The sequence below is a fragment of the Schistocerca nitens genome, chromosome 5 (genome assembly GCF_023898315.1).
Source record: "Schistocerca nitens isolate TAMUIC-IGC-003100 chromosome 5, iqSchNite1.1, whole genome shotgun sequence".
In the NCBI taxonomy this organism is placed as follows: domain Eukaryota; kingdom Metazoa; phylum Arthropoda; class Insecta; order Orthoptera; family Acrididae; genus Schistocerca; species Schistocerca nitens.
This window is the reverse complement of record NC_064618.1, coordinates 612,033,944-612,051,223: the sequence shown is the minus strand read 5'-3', so window position 1 is coordinate 612,051,223 and position 17,280 is coordinate 612,033,944. Positions and strand designations below refer to the sequence as shown.

Sequence of the window (17,280 nt, the reverse complement as noted above, 5' to 3'; positions counted from 1 at the left end):
CACAGTCCCCCTTGTGTTTCGCGCGGCAGAGCTAACAACTTTACAAGAGATTAGACAGTTCTATCTGTGTTTTGCATGTTATTACTGTCTACTGCACATGTGAGCCAGGTATATCCTGCGTGAATACAGTCCCCCTTGTGTTTCGCGCGGCAGAACTAACAACTTTACAAGAGATTAGACAGTTCTATCTGTGTTTTGCATGTTATTACTGTCTACTGCACATGTGAGCCAGGTATATCCTGCGTGAATACAGTCCCCCTTGTGTTTCGCGCGGCAGAACTAACAACTTTACAAGAGATTAGACAATTCTATCTGCGTTTTGCATGTTATTACTGTCTACTGCACATGTGACCCAGGTATATCCTGCGTGGATGGTGTAATAGGTCTACGTGAAACAGCCTGTAGTTACAGAAATGCACACTTGGGGCACTGGTGCATAGGTGTATGGTTTAGGTGCATCGTGTAATAGGGGCTTAATGCCCCACAGAAGAGCAGACATAAGGTGCCACGTGTAACACCCAGCAGAAGAGCAGACATCGGGCATACAGAGGACACCACGCCAGTAGTTTCCACTGTAGACACCCTCAGTACAATGTAGGCTACTGCAGAGGAAGAAGACGAGGAGGAGGAGGAGGAGGAGGAGGAGGAAAAGAGTGTTTGATGATTATTATGGTGCAAGACAACACCTATTACAACAGTCCTATTCATGCTAGTCGATTGTGCATGATTACAGTCTGGCTGTTGAAAGAGTGCAGAAATTTTGAGAGTTGAAACCCTTAAATATGCATGAATGATACCACACAAAAATTTCTGCTCCTTTGATTCATGTATGAATAAGTCAATGTGCCAAGTTGTACCACGATTCTTGTATTTACTAATGTTATATACGATTTTATTCTTTAAACTCGTGTTTTACTTATGTTTAACAAATGACATTTGTCTGTTTGTATTTCTGCTTCTTCTTTCTGATGTATTCATTGAGCTGCGAGCTTTGTTGGGGGCACAGCAGCTGACGGTATGATGTCAGTGCATGTGTAGCGGGGACACTTTATCACCAATTATAGTTTCAAGAGATACACCAGTTGGAAGATACCGTGTTGCAAAGTTAGCAATGCATAAGAAGAGAAAATCTATCTTCAATTTATAATCTGTCATTATCTTATATGAAGTCTTTTGAAAAACGTCTCCCTATAGTCTCTTATGAGACATCATCCTTTGTGGACCCAAAGCTAACAATAAATTAATTTGTCTTTGCTAGCTCGAAGCCTACCCATGGATGAGTTACCAATATGTGAGGGCGTCTCATCAACAGCCGAGCTATTCAAGAGTTAATCGACTCAAAAGTTTCTTTAATATCAAATACTTATTGTAGCCAGATAAAAAAATGAGCCAACAAGAATATGTATCAAAAGAGTAACTATTAATGAAGGAACTGAATTTGTTGTGTCAACAAAATATAGTCATAATGTTGTTCTTGGATGGGACTTGTTGCAGGCATTACAAGCAGTTGCTCTAGGCTGCTGTTTACCATTAAAGACATTGTTATCCCGTTGTTCTCGTTGTCTAGATGCACAGCTAAATGGTGAACTTTTGTAGATTGCAAAAAACTGCTCAGGCTCACAAAAGAAAGCTCCATACCAATAACAATCAAAAGCATTGTAGGTGGTGAAGAAGAGCATTGGATCACTGTTACATGCAGCCACAACTCATCCCTGTAGTAGTATGTATGTAAAACAGTCAAAACAGCCCATGATGGACATCTTTGTGCCATTAATGAAGACTCATGCTCTATCATCACTAGAGACCCAGGAAGCTACTATTGAAGTACCAATAGAAACTGGTCTGACCAGGGAACAACAAGGGCGAGTGTCAGAGGTTTGCTGTGGTACTGTACGATTTCATGTTTTGAATCTAATGTCATACAATCAATGACACCAACAATCCTTAGTTGCAGGCTAAGCAAACACAGCTGTTTATAGCAATGATACTCCTCCTCCTCTCTGGTGAACTCTGTTAACTACTAAACATTGGCTATAATGAATAAGGTTTGTTCCACTAAGAAATTAAGTCATTTAAACATTATTTATTTATATAAATCAACTTTCCATAGTATAAACTTTTCAAAACACACATCCACTGCCAATACTGCAAGCCACCAAATCAAAGGCAAAAACCATTTTTCTACATGGCAGCTCATGTGTCACCGTAGACAGACACTTTCATTTGCCGAGCCTGCTGCTAAGCACTGTTGGCATCAGCAATTATACTATATTAGATTCCAATGGTATGGTGCCTTTACACAGCCTTATCAAAATTGGAAACTTCAACTTCTTTGTTTGTGCCTAAATGTTCTGTATACAAAGATATCTGACAGAAAGTATGAGGTCTATCCCAAAAGCTGTGAAATATAATTTTTTACTACACCCACAGCCACAACATGTTTGAGGCATTTAAGATAGGTTGGGAGGAGGGGGAAGCACCCTCAGCCTTTGCTCTGCAACATGCATTGTTGGCATCAGAATTGCTGATTTAGGACACCTGATTTGATTCAATGTCATGGCGGATACTTTCGAACGATGTTGGGTGATCAAGTTCTGCACACAAGACAACAAAAAAAGCTGCAGAAACTTGCACTGCTTAACAAGCCTAAACCATCAAAAGGAAAAACTGATGAAAATGTGATATGTGTGTGGGCTATTGCTTGTTGAGTGTTGATGGGACCTTCTACATGGGCATTCCAGAAAGATCGAGGAAAAGGATATCTGGAAGTGAAAAGACAGCACCGCTACCTCACTCTTGCGTCACAATAATGTGCCTAGCCACATGCCTCTCTGTGTCCATGAGTTCCTGATGAAGCATAACATTGCAATCCAGCCAACTTACAATTCCGATTTCACTAAGAGCAACTTCTTTCTGTTCTCAAAGGATGTGGTTCTGACAGCACTGAGTCAATCCTTGCAGCTGTGACAGCAGCTCTACAGGAAATTACTGTTGAAACCTTCAATGGTGCACTGGAGGGGGGGGGGGGGGGGGGGACACCACTCTCTCTCTCTCTCTCTCTCTCTCTCTCTCTCTCTCTTTAAGATTTTTATCAGTCCTATTTATTTTTTTAAGTAACAGACATGTAATAAAAATAAACTCACCCAACAACACATTGAGACTCGATGATAACCTCCAAGCGATTTTCTTCACACTTTCTTTTCTTCGCCTGAAACATTTTGCCATGTTTAAGAGGTGTAACAAACAAATCAATGGAACTGATATTAAATATACTCACCATAATAAGGCAGGAGAAAACACATATAAAAGGTATTACACAAACTGTAATATCAAAACAAAGGAACATCAAGGATGGAATGTAACAAACTGTAATATGTTTTATATGTGTGTTCTCCTGCTGGCTCTTGGTAAGTAGACCCTTTACCTATCCAATTACGTTATATTTTCAAATCTTCATTATTTTCATTGATAAATTCAATGAAACTGTAAGTCTTAACATTTAATTACATAAAAATGAATCCTTTGCTGTTTTAAATTGCTATAAAATGTTGGTTGGTTGGATGGATGATTAAAAGGACCAAACTACTAGGTCATCAGTCCCTTTTCCCTTGAACAGACAGGTCTACATGACTGTACATCAGAGATGGCCTACTGTGCCAAGATCCAGAAGAAGAAAACCCCCAAGATCTACCTAAGATCAACAAAGGTAAGATAAGGGGCAAAAAAGAAGAAAGTGAGACATAGGAAAAGAGGCAGGAAAGGTGCCCCATCTCGGGAACAGATGGAAGTCCCCGCAAGCAAAGAGAGAACGCACATCCCCCAATTACCGCCACTTGCCAGAGGTACCTTGCTCAGAAACTGCCAAGGAAAGACTAGCAACACTGACAGGGCAAGAGAAAAAGACGAACTAGTCGAACAGACCTTGCGAGAGGGGAGAAGAAGAGTAAAAGAGCAGGTAACTTGAGAAGAAGAGTAAAAGAGCAGGTAACTGGATCACCAAGCCCAGACAGCTGCAGCCTAGTCCGGGCAGAGGAGGCAATAGAGTCTTCTGCCAACCCCTTAATGGACTGATAACATGAAGTGGGCCTTCCTTAGCATGAGTGGTAAAAGCCCCCTTCAAGCGTAAAATGTAAAACTTATTCAGCCACTGAGGCATCATCTCCTAACACCAGAGGCAGCAAGTCAGGGAGGAGTCCGCTGCAGGGCAGCTGATTTGGGACAGTCCAGCAAAATGTGGAGCACCTTCAAATGGGAGCTACAATGATAGTGAGATAGTGAGGCGGGTCCTTGCGACAGAGGAGATGACCATGAGATAGCCAAGTATGGCCGATAAGGAGCCAGCAAAGGATGGTAGAGTCTTTGCAAGAGGCCTGCAGTGAGGACCTCCACAGATTCATATTCTCCTTAATCACCTGTCATTAGTTTGGTGGAGTCATAGTGAGCTATTTTGTATTCCAGATTCCTAGATCTTGATGGCATAATACCGACAAGATGTCTGTTTCCAGAATAACAATCTCAAGGGTCAGCTTACTGGTACCCAGTTCGGCTTGGCTATCAGGGAGTTCATTTTCCAGGATCTTTATGTGGCCCGGGGTCCAGATGAAGGTCAATCGAGGATCCACATTGTTCAACGGCATATAGGAAATCCTGCATAGCAATGACAGGGTGTATAAGCGGGCAAGAAGAAAGACAAAATTCCCCGATCTCCTAGTTAAAAACGCACGTTTTCCCCACATGAAAATACACTTTTTCCATGATAAGCAACCACTTGCTTTCCTTTGGAGCTGTAACAGGGTGTATACGGTCCGCGACATCCGGGCAAAGCCTGGGAATTTTTTCGTCCAGGAGAAAACTGGGAAACACCCAGGAATTTTTTAGAATTCCGAGAATTTTTCATTATTTTAGATACCAGTTAATTTTTTGTGATTTTGACTGGTAAGAACAAATACTCTAACAAAGGATATTACTGTATCCCGCTTCTGCAGAATAATACTGCAACAACAAAACATGAACGGGGGGGGGGGAATTGAGTTGCAAAGGAAATGCGCCATATACAACCACAAAACATAGTGTCAATACAAGCGTCTGCCAACCAAAGGCTTCAGGAAGAATATGAAGTGCTTCCTAGCAACAAATTGCCTCCAATGAGTGTGACGTGACAGCTGTTTACATTAGATTCATTTGAGCAGTTGCGAGCGGACTCTTGCGCATGCGCAGTTGAGTCGCAAATGAGTGGTACCTTCTCCCGCTTCTGGCTACAGATGTGTGGTTGGGCAACACTATCTAAATTGCTATGGTTCGGAAATATCGTATATCCGGGGCTGATGCACAGAGCAGTCTGAGTTGTAGTGGATAGGTGGGTAGTCTCCACGTGACCTGTGTTTACGTTTAGTGATTTTGCTGTTTCTTCTTCACTTATTGTTCTCACATTAAATGAAAACAAAACGGATTTCTGTGGCCGGGAGCTACCAAATGAATTAAAATTCGTTCACATAATTACGGAGGGCTAAAATATGTTGTTAGTTTCAGGTTTTATTTCCACCTTTCTGACAGTCAAGCATTGATTGCCTTGCAGAACAATGAAGTTCTTTTTGTACGTTTGCTAAAGAGATTTGGCTTTTATTAATCTTTTGCACTGAGGCAGTCAATTTATTTGAAACAAAGTGTTTAATTTCACACTGTTGGCTAGTTTCAACTGTTCGCTGCACTTCAAGTGTAAGTTTTCCATCTTCTAGCTCATATGGCATTACGCTATAATAAAGAACCAAACATGAGATAATACAGTAATGGTACTCAAGAAAATTTACATCTGAATCTGGACATACGAATGTGCACTTTAAGCCGAATTATGCATTTTAGTATGGTTCACGAATTGCGATGCTCCTGAAGTATCCTTTGATGTCGTGTTTCTTTTATGACATAGTGCAAGATCTTTTAATGTTTTACACGTACAAGCATGCGGGCTTCCAGCGTCATCGTGCACGCCTGTTATCTGGTGCTCTCTGGCAACTGCTGAAACGAACCAATTTCTAACAGGTCACGGGAAAATATTGCGAATGGTGGTTTGAAAGTGTTACTTTCAAAGAAAATTTCCTTAACTATGTGCGAGAATGTACGGTGAATTTCTTAAATCACAGTGTGTTTGACTCTCATTTAAAAACCAACTCTCTGAGGATGACCATCTAGAAGAATTTCGAGCCCAGAAGATCAGACACTTACATAGTTATTAAAAATTTTACTGGCACATTTGTGTGATGTATCTTAAAGTGTAACACGCACAAAAAGATCAGCATTATATGTGGAAGCTTAGCTTCTCTTGCAGCTTATTAATCTTCGAGACCAATATTATTTGTGAAAGCTTTGTTTTTCTTGTAGCAACACTATGTATATTAATTTAAAGCATTAGCTTTTCTTTTTTGTGTCTTCACACTACATAAGAGTGATCTTGCTATTGGTTGATTACATCACGTGTCCTGTGCTGTCATCAGCTGGCGAAATCATGTGACACTGGCTTACAAAAGCGCGTCGCAAACTCGATTTCATTGCTTCGGAAAGTAACATGCAGTGTTTGGTGGAATTCGAATTTATACCTCCATAACACTAAAAATGCAGCATACATGTTGCTGCACGTCAAAGATCTTTCCAAAACATGTCTCCCCCCCCCCCCTCTCTCCTTGAGTTCGTTTCCTAAAGTGCCGACAAATTCTACATCTGCGTGGAAAACCATAAACATTCTAAGGATTGAAAATTTTACAGTGTCGAGGAAAAGTATAATGTCACTTAACACGGAATAAGTGTATTTTCACTTGGGAGAAAGTGTATTTTCAACTGGGAATTTTTTTTCCTTGTCCATCTATACACCCTGTGTAAAAATACCAATCCTTTGACTGGTAAAGGTTTTATACACCAGCATAGAACTTCCCGGCACTTTAGAAAATGAAACTCAGCATGAGGGGTGGGAGGAAGAGAAACGCGTTTCAGAAAGGTCATTGACGTGCAGTAACATGTACGCTGCATATTTTCATATTACGAATATATAAATTCGAATTCCACCAAACACAGCACATTGCTTTCCGAAGCACTGTGATAGAGATCACAATGCACATTTGTAAGCCGATCATAGCTAGCTCATGTCACGTGATCTCGCCAGCCAATGACAAGATATATTCAGAGCGGCACTGTAATTAGTGTGAACACACAAATATGAAAAGTTAATGGTTTAAATTAATATATGTAGTGTAGCTACAAGAAAAGCTAAGCTTTAATGTACATTCTGGTCTTGAAGATTAATAAGCTACAAGAAAAATTAAGCTTTCACATGTAACATTGGTCTTTTTAGGGAGTGTTACACTTTAAGATACATCACACAAATGTGCTCGTAAATTTTAAATAATGACAATGTCTCATCTTCTAGGCTCCAAATTATTCTAAGTTGCTGTTTCTGAAAGTGTTAAGTTTTAAATGAGAGCCAAATGCTCTTGTGATTTAAGAAACTCATTTTTCTCACATGTACCATAGTCCATCTTGCGTAAAAGAAAATTTCCGATGAAAAGAATACTTATCGAAGAACCATTAACAATATTTTCCCGCGACCTCTGACACATGGGTTCGTTTCAGCAGCTGCAAGAGAGCGTCAGAAAATAGGAGTTACTGCGCATGGGCAGATATGACGACTTAGGGAGCCCATATGTTCATACACATATAGCAGTAAGGGATCTTACATAAAGTCATAAAAGAAATAGGACATCAGAGGATACTCCAAGACCGTAGGAATTTTTTTAAACCATTCTAAAATGCCTAAATCGGCTTATAGGACACATTCATATGTCCAGATCACAATGAAGTAGGTCCTAAACTGATATTGAGCTTTAAAGAGCACTTTTTGGGATGCAAATTTTCTTGGAGTACCAGTACTATATTGCCTCATGTTTGAGTCTTTATTATGGCATAATGCTATAGGTCCCATACGATGAAAATGTGCACCTGAAATTCAGTGAACAATTGAAACTAGCCAGTAGTTTGGAATGAAACACTTTGTTTGTTATAAATTGACTGCATCTGTAAGAAAGGTTAATAAAAGCCACATTTATTTAGCAAACCGACAAAAATAACTTCATTGATGCGCAGGGTGATTATGCTTGACTGCCAAAAATGTAGAAATAAAATAAAATTACTGAAACTAATAACAGCCTTCTGTAATTATGTGAATGTATTTTAATTCACTTGACAGCTTCCGGCCACAGAAATCCATTTTGTTTTCATTTGACATGCGAACTGTAAACGAAGAGGAGATAGGACATCACGAAACAGCAAAATCACTCAATGTAAAATGGGTCACTATCCCCCTCCCCACTAAAACCCGGACTGCTCTGCGCATGTGCGAATCTGACAGCTTGGGCGTGCCAGAAAAATTTTTCTGTGTAACATGGCTGCTTCTTGCTACAGCTGCAGCCACACTTGAAGTAGCCAGAAGCAGCAGAAAGCACTACTCATATGCAACTCAACTGGACATGTGCATCAGTCCACTGGCAACGGCTCAAAACAAACTTAAAGTTAACAGTTGTGATGTCACGAACATCAGAAGCAGTATGCTGTTATGAAGTCTTTGTCCTAAAGCTTTTGACATATGTTGCTGTTTATTCGTTCTTACCAGTCAAAATTACAAAAATTTAAATGAAGACTACAACAATGAAAAATTCCAAGAATTATAAAAAATTCCCATGTTATTCACCTGTATTAGGTGGCAGACTCTGGCATGAAGCCGCTTAAAGGCAATGAGGTGCTCCATCGATGGATGCCGCTCATGGTATTGGAGAGCTTGCCTATGATCTCTAAAGGTTTTTGTGATTTTTGATGACCACCAGGGTACTGTCTTCAATAGGGGCAAGCCTGAGGAACAGGAGTCATCAAATCAGCTGCCAAAAGAATGGCTGTAGTTGTACTCTGGGCTGCCTCACCAATATCTCCATGCAGCGGAGACCCAAGAGCAACAGCAGAGGCAAAATTGCCCCCGTTAACACTGTTGACAGCCCGCCATCCACAGGAGTGGCGTTGGGGGAGGGACACAAAAATTGGGAAGTTGTCACTACCACACAGGTCATCGCAGACTCTCCAGTGGGTGGATAGGAGGAGACAAGAGCTGAAAATTGAAAGGTCAATGGCCGAGACAATTCCGTGGGGCACACTGAAGTGTGTGGGGACGCCAGTATTCAAGATGCAAAGGTCAAGTTGAGCCACTAAGTTTTCGAGGTTTTCACAGCAGCCAGTGACTGTGGTTCCACACAACAAAGGGTTATGGGCTTTGAAATCATCCAAGATCAGGAAAGGTGGGAGGAAGCTGAGGAACCAATGCAAACAATATGTACTGAGACACTTAGCCATTGGGAGGGAGATAAACATTGCAATGGTAATATCCTGAAATGCCCGTACTCAAACAGCCATGGCCTCAAAAGACGTATTAAGAGGCACAAAATTCGCTATATAGTGTGTCCAGACCATATGTACAAATTCTGGCCAACACCCTGTCATACGTAGCACGATTCTTATAATATTCTCGGTATCCACAAAGGGGCATGGTCTTCACTGCTTGAAACCAAGCCTCCTGAAGGGCAACACAGAACACAGGGGAAGTGCGGGAAAGATGCTGTAGTTTGGCCAAGTTATGGAAAAAACCACTACAATTCCACTGGGGGATAATACTGTAGATGTACTGTGATGGCGCAAAGGGAGGCAGGTTATGCCCTAGGGTCACCTGCTGAAACTGGCTGAGGGCTTATGGTATCAATACATACAGGTTCTGGGTTGCGTTGAGCGGTACAAACTGGGATCGCCGGAATCTCAGGTAATGAACGCCCTCAAAGGTCAAGATGAAGGTTCCAGTAGCAACCCAATTGTCCTTTGGCCCCTGGGTATGCAATGGACATAGTGTAGACCCCCCCCCCCCCCCTTCGCTCCAAGTTGACTTGCAGCTCATCATCAGACTGCAAGAAAATTATGCCCTGAATCATACGCTACTGGCCATTAAAATTGCTACACCAAGAAGAAATGCAGATGATAAACGGGTATTCATTGGACAAATATATTATACTAGATCTGACATGTGATTATATTTTCACGCAATTTGGGTGCATAGATTCTGAGAAATCAGTACCCAGAACAACCATCTCTGGACGTAGTAATGGCCTTAATACGCCTGGGCATTGAATCGAACAGAGCTTGGATGGCATATACAGGACAGCTGCCCATACAGTTTCAACACGATACCACAGTTCATCAAGAGTAGTGACTGGCGTATTGTGGTGAGCCAGTTGCTTGGCCACCATTGACCAGACGTTTTCAATTGGTGAGAGATCTGTAGAATGTGCTGGCCAGGGCAGCAGTCGAACATTTTCTGTATCCAGAAAGGCCCGTACAGGACCTGCAATATGCGGTCGTGCATTATCCCGCTGAAATGCAGGGTTTCGCAGGGATCGAATGAAGGGTAGAGCCACAGGTTGTAACACATCTGAAACGTAACGTCCACCGTTCAAGGTGCCGTCAATGCGAACAAGAGGTGACCGAGACGTGTAACCAACGGCACCCCATGCCAACACACCAGGCGATACGCCAGTATGGCGATGACGAATATACGCTTCCAATGTGCGTTCACTGTGATGTCGCCAAACACGGATGCGACCATCATGATGCTGTAAACAGAACTTGGATTCATCTGAAAAAATGACCTTTTGCCATTCGTGCACCCAGGTTCGTTGTTGAGTACACCATCGCAGGCGCTCCTGTCTGTGATGCAGCGTCAAGGGTAACCGCAGCCATGGTCTCCGAGCTGATAGTCCATGCTGTTGCAAATGTTGTCGAACTATTTGTGCAGATGGTTGTTGTCTTGCAAATGTCCCCATCCGTAGACTCAGGGATCGAGACGTGGCTGCACAATCCGTTACAGCCATGCAGATAAGATGCCTGTCATCTCGACTGCTAGTGATATGAGGCCGTTGGGATCCAGCACGGTGTTCCGTATTACCCTCCTGAACCCACCAATTCCATATTCTGCTAACAGTCATTGGATCTCGACGAACGTGAACAGCAATGCCGTGATACGATAAACTGCAATCGTGATAGGCTACAATCCGACCTTTATCAAAGTCGGAAACGTGATGGTACGCATTTCTCCTCCTTACACGAGGCATCACAACATAGTTTCACCAGGCAACACCGGTCAACTGCTGTTTGTGTATGAGAAATCGGTTGGAAACTTTCCTCATGTCAGCACGTTGTAGGTGTCGCCACCAGCGCCAACCTTGTGTGAATGCTCTGAAAAGCTAATCATTTGCACATCACAGCATATTCTGCCTGTCGTTTAAATTTCACGTCTGTAGCAAATTATATTAGTGGTGTAGCAATTTTAATGGCCAGTAGTGTATTTACACAACTTTGGGGAGTGGCAGTTACTGGTATGTCTCTCAGGTTGTTAAAAGCGAATAATGCCCATGACTGGGCATGGAATGCTGTTTTAATCAAAATTGACCACCAACATTTCATTTTAAAGATAGCTGTCAATTCCCGAAACTTCTCTTCTGTTCTCCATAAAGAATAACGGTTTTGTGATTGAGAAGAAATCCCCCTCAGTCACTATGCAAAATAAGTATTTGGGGGGAGGGGGGGGATTATTTCTCTGCTTGCCGCTTAGCCTTATGTTCCTCCCACAGCCTAGCCAGGGAAGGGAACATTTTAGGGTTGTATCTCTCTGCATTAAACTAGGACTTTCCTTCCACAGAGACTGCTGGGGCTGTATCACCACCAGCAGGAGATAACTTCATCTTCTTCATTTGCTGCTCACATGCCATGTTGCCACCCACTCTGAAAGGGGTGTCTCCCTGTGGGTGCCACTCAGCCTCAGCAACAGCTACCTGGCCAGTAACCTGTTGCTCAGTGTCCCCGTGCTCCAGTCACGATGGGCACATACTCATTGGCATACATGGGGAGGAAAGAGTGCAAAGATGAAAGGCACAAAGGTAGAGCACACACCACATTAGGCAACCTTCCCTGCACGAAACGCACTTCTGGTGAATTTTGAAAATTGGTAGCAGGTCAAATCCAACAACGGGGACCATTTAAAGAAAGTTGAAGAAATCGCTGCAAGTGGAAACTTGGGTTCCATATCATAAACCGGGTCCATGCAGGGTCTGCACCAAGGAAACCATCCGATGGATATGCAGAGGGGGAAAGGAATTTTGGATGCACAAGCTTGTAGCACAAAAAGAAAGTAATGTTGCAAAGACTGGGTGCCAGTGGTAGCCAAGCATTGTGAGTCACGGGGTGAGGGAGGGGGATATAAAATGGGAAAAGTTTTATTTGTAACTCAGCTGCCTCTGTTGCCAATACTAGTTCCCACAAACCAAATGATCCATCTTTCTGGAGAAAATATGCACCAACAGTTATTGTGTCCTTAATTTTTATGTATATCTTCCAGAGGGAACAAGTAAATTACAGATACAGTTTAAAATAATCTCCTAGCTGCGAGTTGACATTGTACATATTATAGTCAGGCAGAACCAGTGGAAAAACTGTAACAAAAGCATAAAGAAATTAGTCTTAAAAAATTAGGAAATGATGTCATTGCTTACCTAAGAAAGATTGTTGCAGGTTGTTTTAATAACATGGACACGCACAAACCACCTTTCCTATTTTGGAATTAAAAATCTGAAACTTGCTTCTCTTACTAGTATGTTTTACTATTTTTTCTTCGTATCAGCTCAATATAGATCTGTCTTTTAAGACTGTCATAATGTTAAGAGGTAGTATTTTCATTTCAGATATACCAGTCACACTTGGTTAATGCTTAATTTCTGGAAATGAACAGTAATTTACTTCTGAAATCTATTCACTGCTAAAAACAAAACTGACATTTTACTTACTTCTTTACCTGATTAATTCAAAGACAAGTAGCAAAAACTGGGCAGCACTGGAAGTAACAGATCGAAGTGATCAAAATGATTATGCTGCACTGTGTGGTGTGCTTTTTTTATTTTTATTTCCTTGGGGGGGGGGGGGCTGTTAGTAATAAACAGAGCAAGGCATCACCAAAGTATTAAATGCTTATTGTACAATTTAAAATAAATGCAAATGCAACAAAAGCTAGCATCGAGACTGCTCGTCAATATAACTTCATTTGCAACAAAAGAAAAAGGCAGCTTACAATTGCTTATAGCTGCAGAAACTCCCTACATCTACATCAATACTCTGCAAATCGCACTTAAGTGCCTGGCAGAGGGTTTATCGAACCACCTTCACAATAACTAACTATTATTCCAACTTTTAACAGAGCGTGGAAAAAACACCTATATCTTTCCATGTGAGCTCTGATTTCCCTTATTTTATTATGACGATCGCAGGTCAACGTCAATGAAATATTTTTGCATTTGAAGGAGAAAGTTTGCAATTGAAATCTCATAAGAAGATTCCACCACAACAAAATATGCCTTGGTTTTAATGACGTCCACTCAAATCCCGTATCATATCAGTCACACCCTCTCCCCTATTTCGCGATAATACCAAACGTGTTGTTCTTTTCTTAACTTTCATGATGTATTGTGTTAATCCTATCTAGTAAGGATTACAGACCCTGCAGCAGTACTCCAAAAGAGGATAGACAGGCATAGTGTATGCACTCTCTTTAGTAGATCTGTTACATTTTCTGAATGTTCTGCCAATAAAACGCAGTCTTTGTTTTGCCTTCCCCACAACATTTTTTGTATGTTCTTTTCAATTTAAGTTGTTAGTAAAGAATTTTATGACTGACCCAGTCAAAGGCCTTTGATAGGTCAAGGCACAGACCACAGATCCACTACCTTGCAACCAGAGGGTGAGTTTGTCTAGTCCTATTTACAAGCATCTCATTACTGACCAAACGGGAAAGTAGCGAAATCTGAAGTCCACACTGTCAGAAACTATTATGCCAATTAATAGGTAGCTGAAATAGTAATAAAAGGACACATTAAAAGTTGGGTCAATTTAAAACCTGCTAACTAAAAGTCGATAACTAATAGAGGCTTACATAAGATCCAAACTGAGACGAATTTTACATCATGAAAAAAGACAGGTAAATTTTAAATTAGTGAGGACACACAATGATGCAGCACAATAATGCACATAGTCATAGGACAAAAAATGAATAACATGTAAACTTCTATTAAAAGAGGACATTTTCCAGCTATGTAAAATGAACTGGATGGATGCTTGTAAATAGGAGTGGCACATGTGTATGTTCTTTTAACTGATGACTGTGGTGTGTTTTTCCGTGTAGCCACCTATATATATCCCCACTAAATTAAGAACTTGAATACCACTTGGGTAAAGGAAAAAAATTCACTGCGTTTCATGGTTTGTACATGGATTTTATGTCGCCAGCTTCCTCTCAGTTTTACTGCAGTTCTGTACTGCTCCTTTACGACACATAATGAACATTCGGTATAATGTTTCCTTTTTCATTTTAAATGTAAATCACTAATTCAATTGAACATCTGGGCTAGTGACCCAGCATTCTTATTCCTGTCGACAGATGACAGTTCTTTTGCCATTCTGGTTTACCAGTTGGCTCCCTCCTTCATGAATGCTAGTCTACGCTCTGGACTCGCTGGTAGCACACCGCATCTTGCACTCGTCCACCGCGACACTCGGAGTCACAGCACCAAGTGTAGGTGTCCTGGTATTCTTGGCCTATTTCTTTACTCAGGCAATCTTCTGCAGTATTGTCTGGTGTTACTTTGGCATTGACTTACGTTTTTGAGGACCTAGCCCGACCAGTGGTTTTTAAATTTTAAGAAATTTTTTGTTTGTGTATTACTGCATGTAAAAATTATCTCCTATCTCTTGCTATTTTCAGTACGACATCTGAAGATGGCCGGATAGGAGCCCGAAACTGGTCGTGTCCTAAATAAAAGAACTTTACAACCGTAACGGTATTTTCAAGTTCTGGTATAGAGTTCGGTTGCGTATGTCCCTCCAACAGGATTGTTTGTGTATATATTCAGTTTTTGCTCGTTTATAACTATCTTTATGCAACCCATTTGCACTATTTACAAAGTGGTCACACACATTAACAGTGTTGGCCATTCACATCACCATATAAGAGAACATAAATAACTATGGTCAAATTGCAACAATGAAAACCTAAAACCTGTAAGTATGAATGATTCCCTCATTGGCAGCAAAGATTTTGACTGATTGTAGGGCTTAGCCTAGATACTACTTTGAGGAGGTAATGATTCACAGATTGTACGAATTATTGAAAAATCATGGTTGCACACAGCTGTATCAATCACGTTATAAAACAACCAGTTTCGATCATAAACAGACCATCTTCAGGAGTATTGTATCCTACTTAGACGGGTTACAACACATAACAACTAATAAGAATTGTGCTGCAAACCAACATCTCCATTCAATTATAAATCTGGGGCACGTATAGCTTACCGTAAATCTGTGGGGAAACAAAATGACAATAATCAAGTCGTGTGCTTGCCTCAGATTTACTATACACTACATGTGCTTCTGATTTACAGTTGAATGGAGATGTTGATTTGTAGCATGAAATTTGATATTGGTTATAAGTTGTCACATTCCTGAAGATTATCTGTTTATGAATAAATTGATTAATACAGCTGTGTACAACCACGACTTAAAACCTAGATACATTGAAAAGCAGCATTTGAAGAATCTAACATCACTATATTATCTAGAACTAAATGGCAACTTTCCATTTTGTATTCAGTCAAATACAAAGACTACTTTTTGGAAAACAAGACACACTGTGGAGGATTACAATACCTTGAAGCCTTTATTTCCATGTCCAAATACATAGAAACCAACTCAGTCATTCGGTCAAGATAGGTGGAATGTTCCATAGACTGAAAACAAACAGAAAATATGTTTTACATTACAGAATGATTATTGATGATACACAAAAGTCTAGAGGTTAACAGGGATTTTTAAAATTATCTAAATGATTTTAAAAAATTAAATAAGGACACAAATTAGGGATACAATCAAATAATATTCAAGGAAGCATTCTGGAATCAGCCTCTAGAGAGGAAGCAGCTGAAAACTAATTTGAAAGTGGGTGAACAGGGAACTAACCCCACTACTCCTGAATATATTTTTTTTTGTCTTACTGTCATATCAGCCTACACAGTTTTAAATTTGTTGGATAGAATTATCTACTTTTATATGCATTTACCAGCAGTTAGAATCTCACTTCTAAAAGTAGATTCTCCCTTCTTGACAGTGTGAAGCAGGCAGCAGTACTGTCTCCTTTTAATTGCATTTAAAAATTAAAGAATTAGTGTGAAATGCTCTGCAGTAGCTAGTGAGCAAGTCAGGTAACTAAAATTAAACAAAGCATTTAAAAACCACAACTTTTATTGCAATGAATGAATGAATGAATGAAATGGCGGACAAGTCATCACCAACTGGCATATTTTCTTATTATTCCTCAGTTCACTGTAGTATTTAACAAATTGTGACAGTATTTTCAGTTCATATGGTTCTGTGTTACAAAGGATCTTACAAGAGGACCTTACAGACTAGCCCTATTCAATTTTCTTCATATTTATAGGGTTTGAAGGTGTCTGCATATAGATTTCCTAAAACAATAAGACACAAGGCTTTATTCTTATTCTTATTATTATTATTATTAATAGTAATATAAAAATATAATATAAAAAACCTACATTATGGACAGGTAGACAATTTAAGAAAATTCTTTATAGAACGAGCAGAAACTAGCCAAATACACAAAGCGATCACTCATATAAATACATCGGCTACACCACTGCAATTTTATAACCACTTCTACAACCCTTTAGATCACATAACATCAACAAAAACGAAGAAAGTAAATTGGAAAAAGAAAACACTATATGGCAAGCACCCGTATCATCTAACACAGCCACACATCGATCAAGACGCATCCAACACATGGCTAAGAAAAGGCAATATATACAGTGAGACGGAAGGATTCATGATTGCAATACAGGATCAAACAATAAACACCAGATATTACAGCAAGCATATTATTAAAGATCCCAATACCACAACAGATAAATGCAGACTTTGCAAACAACAAATAGAAACAGTAGATCACATCACAAGCGGATGTACAATACTAGCAAATACAGAATACCCCAGAAGACATGACAATGTAGCAAAAATAATACATCAACAGCTTGCCTTACAACATAAATTTATAAAACAACAGGTTCCCACATACAAGTATGCACTACAAAA

General features: G+C 40.3%; 1 protein-coding gene across 1 annotated transcript in view; it reads right to left on the bottom strand.

The window, feature by feature from the left end:
• The window catches only part of LOC126260612 (uncharacterized), a 469,680-nt gene that overhangs the window by 154,615 nt on the left and 297,785 nt on the right, over positions 1–17,280 (bottom strand). The window contains exons 6-7 of the mRNA XM_049957948.1: positions 15,823–15,902; positions 3,144–3,208 (exon numbers count right to left, since the gene is read on the bottom strand). Of these exons, the coding sequence (XP_049813905.1) occupies positions 3,144–3,208; positions 15,823–15,902 (145 nt within the window). The remainder of the gene's footprint in view (positions 1–3,143; positions 3,209–15,822; positions 15,903–17,280) is intronic.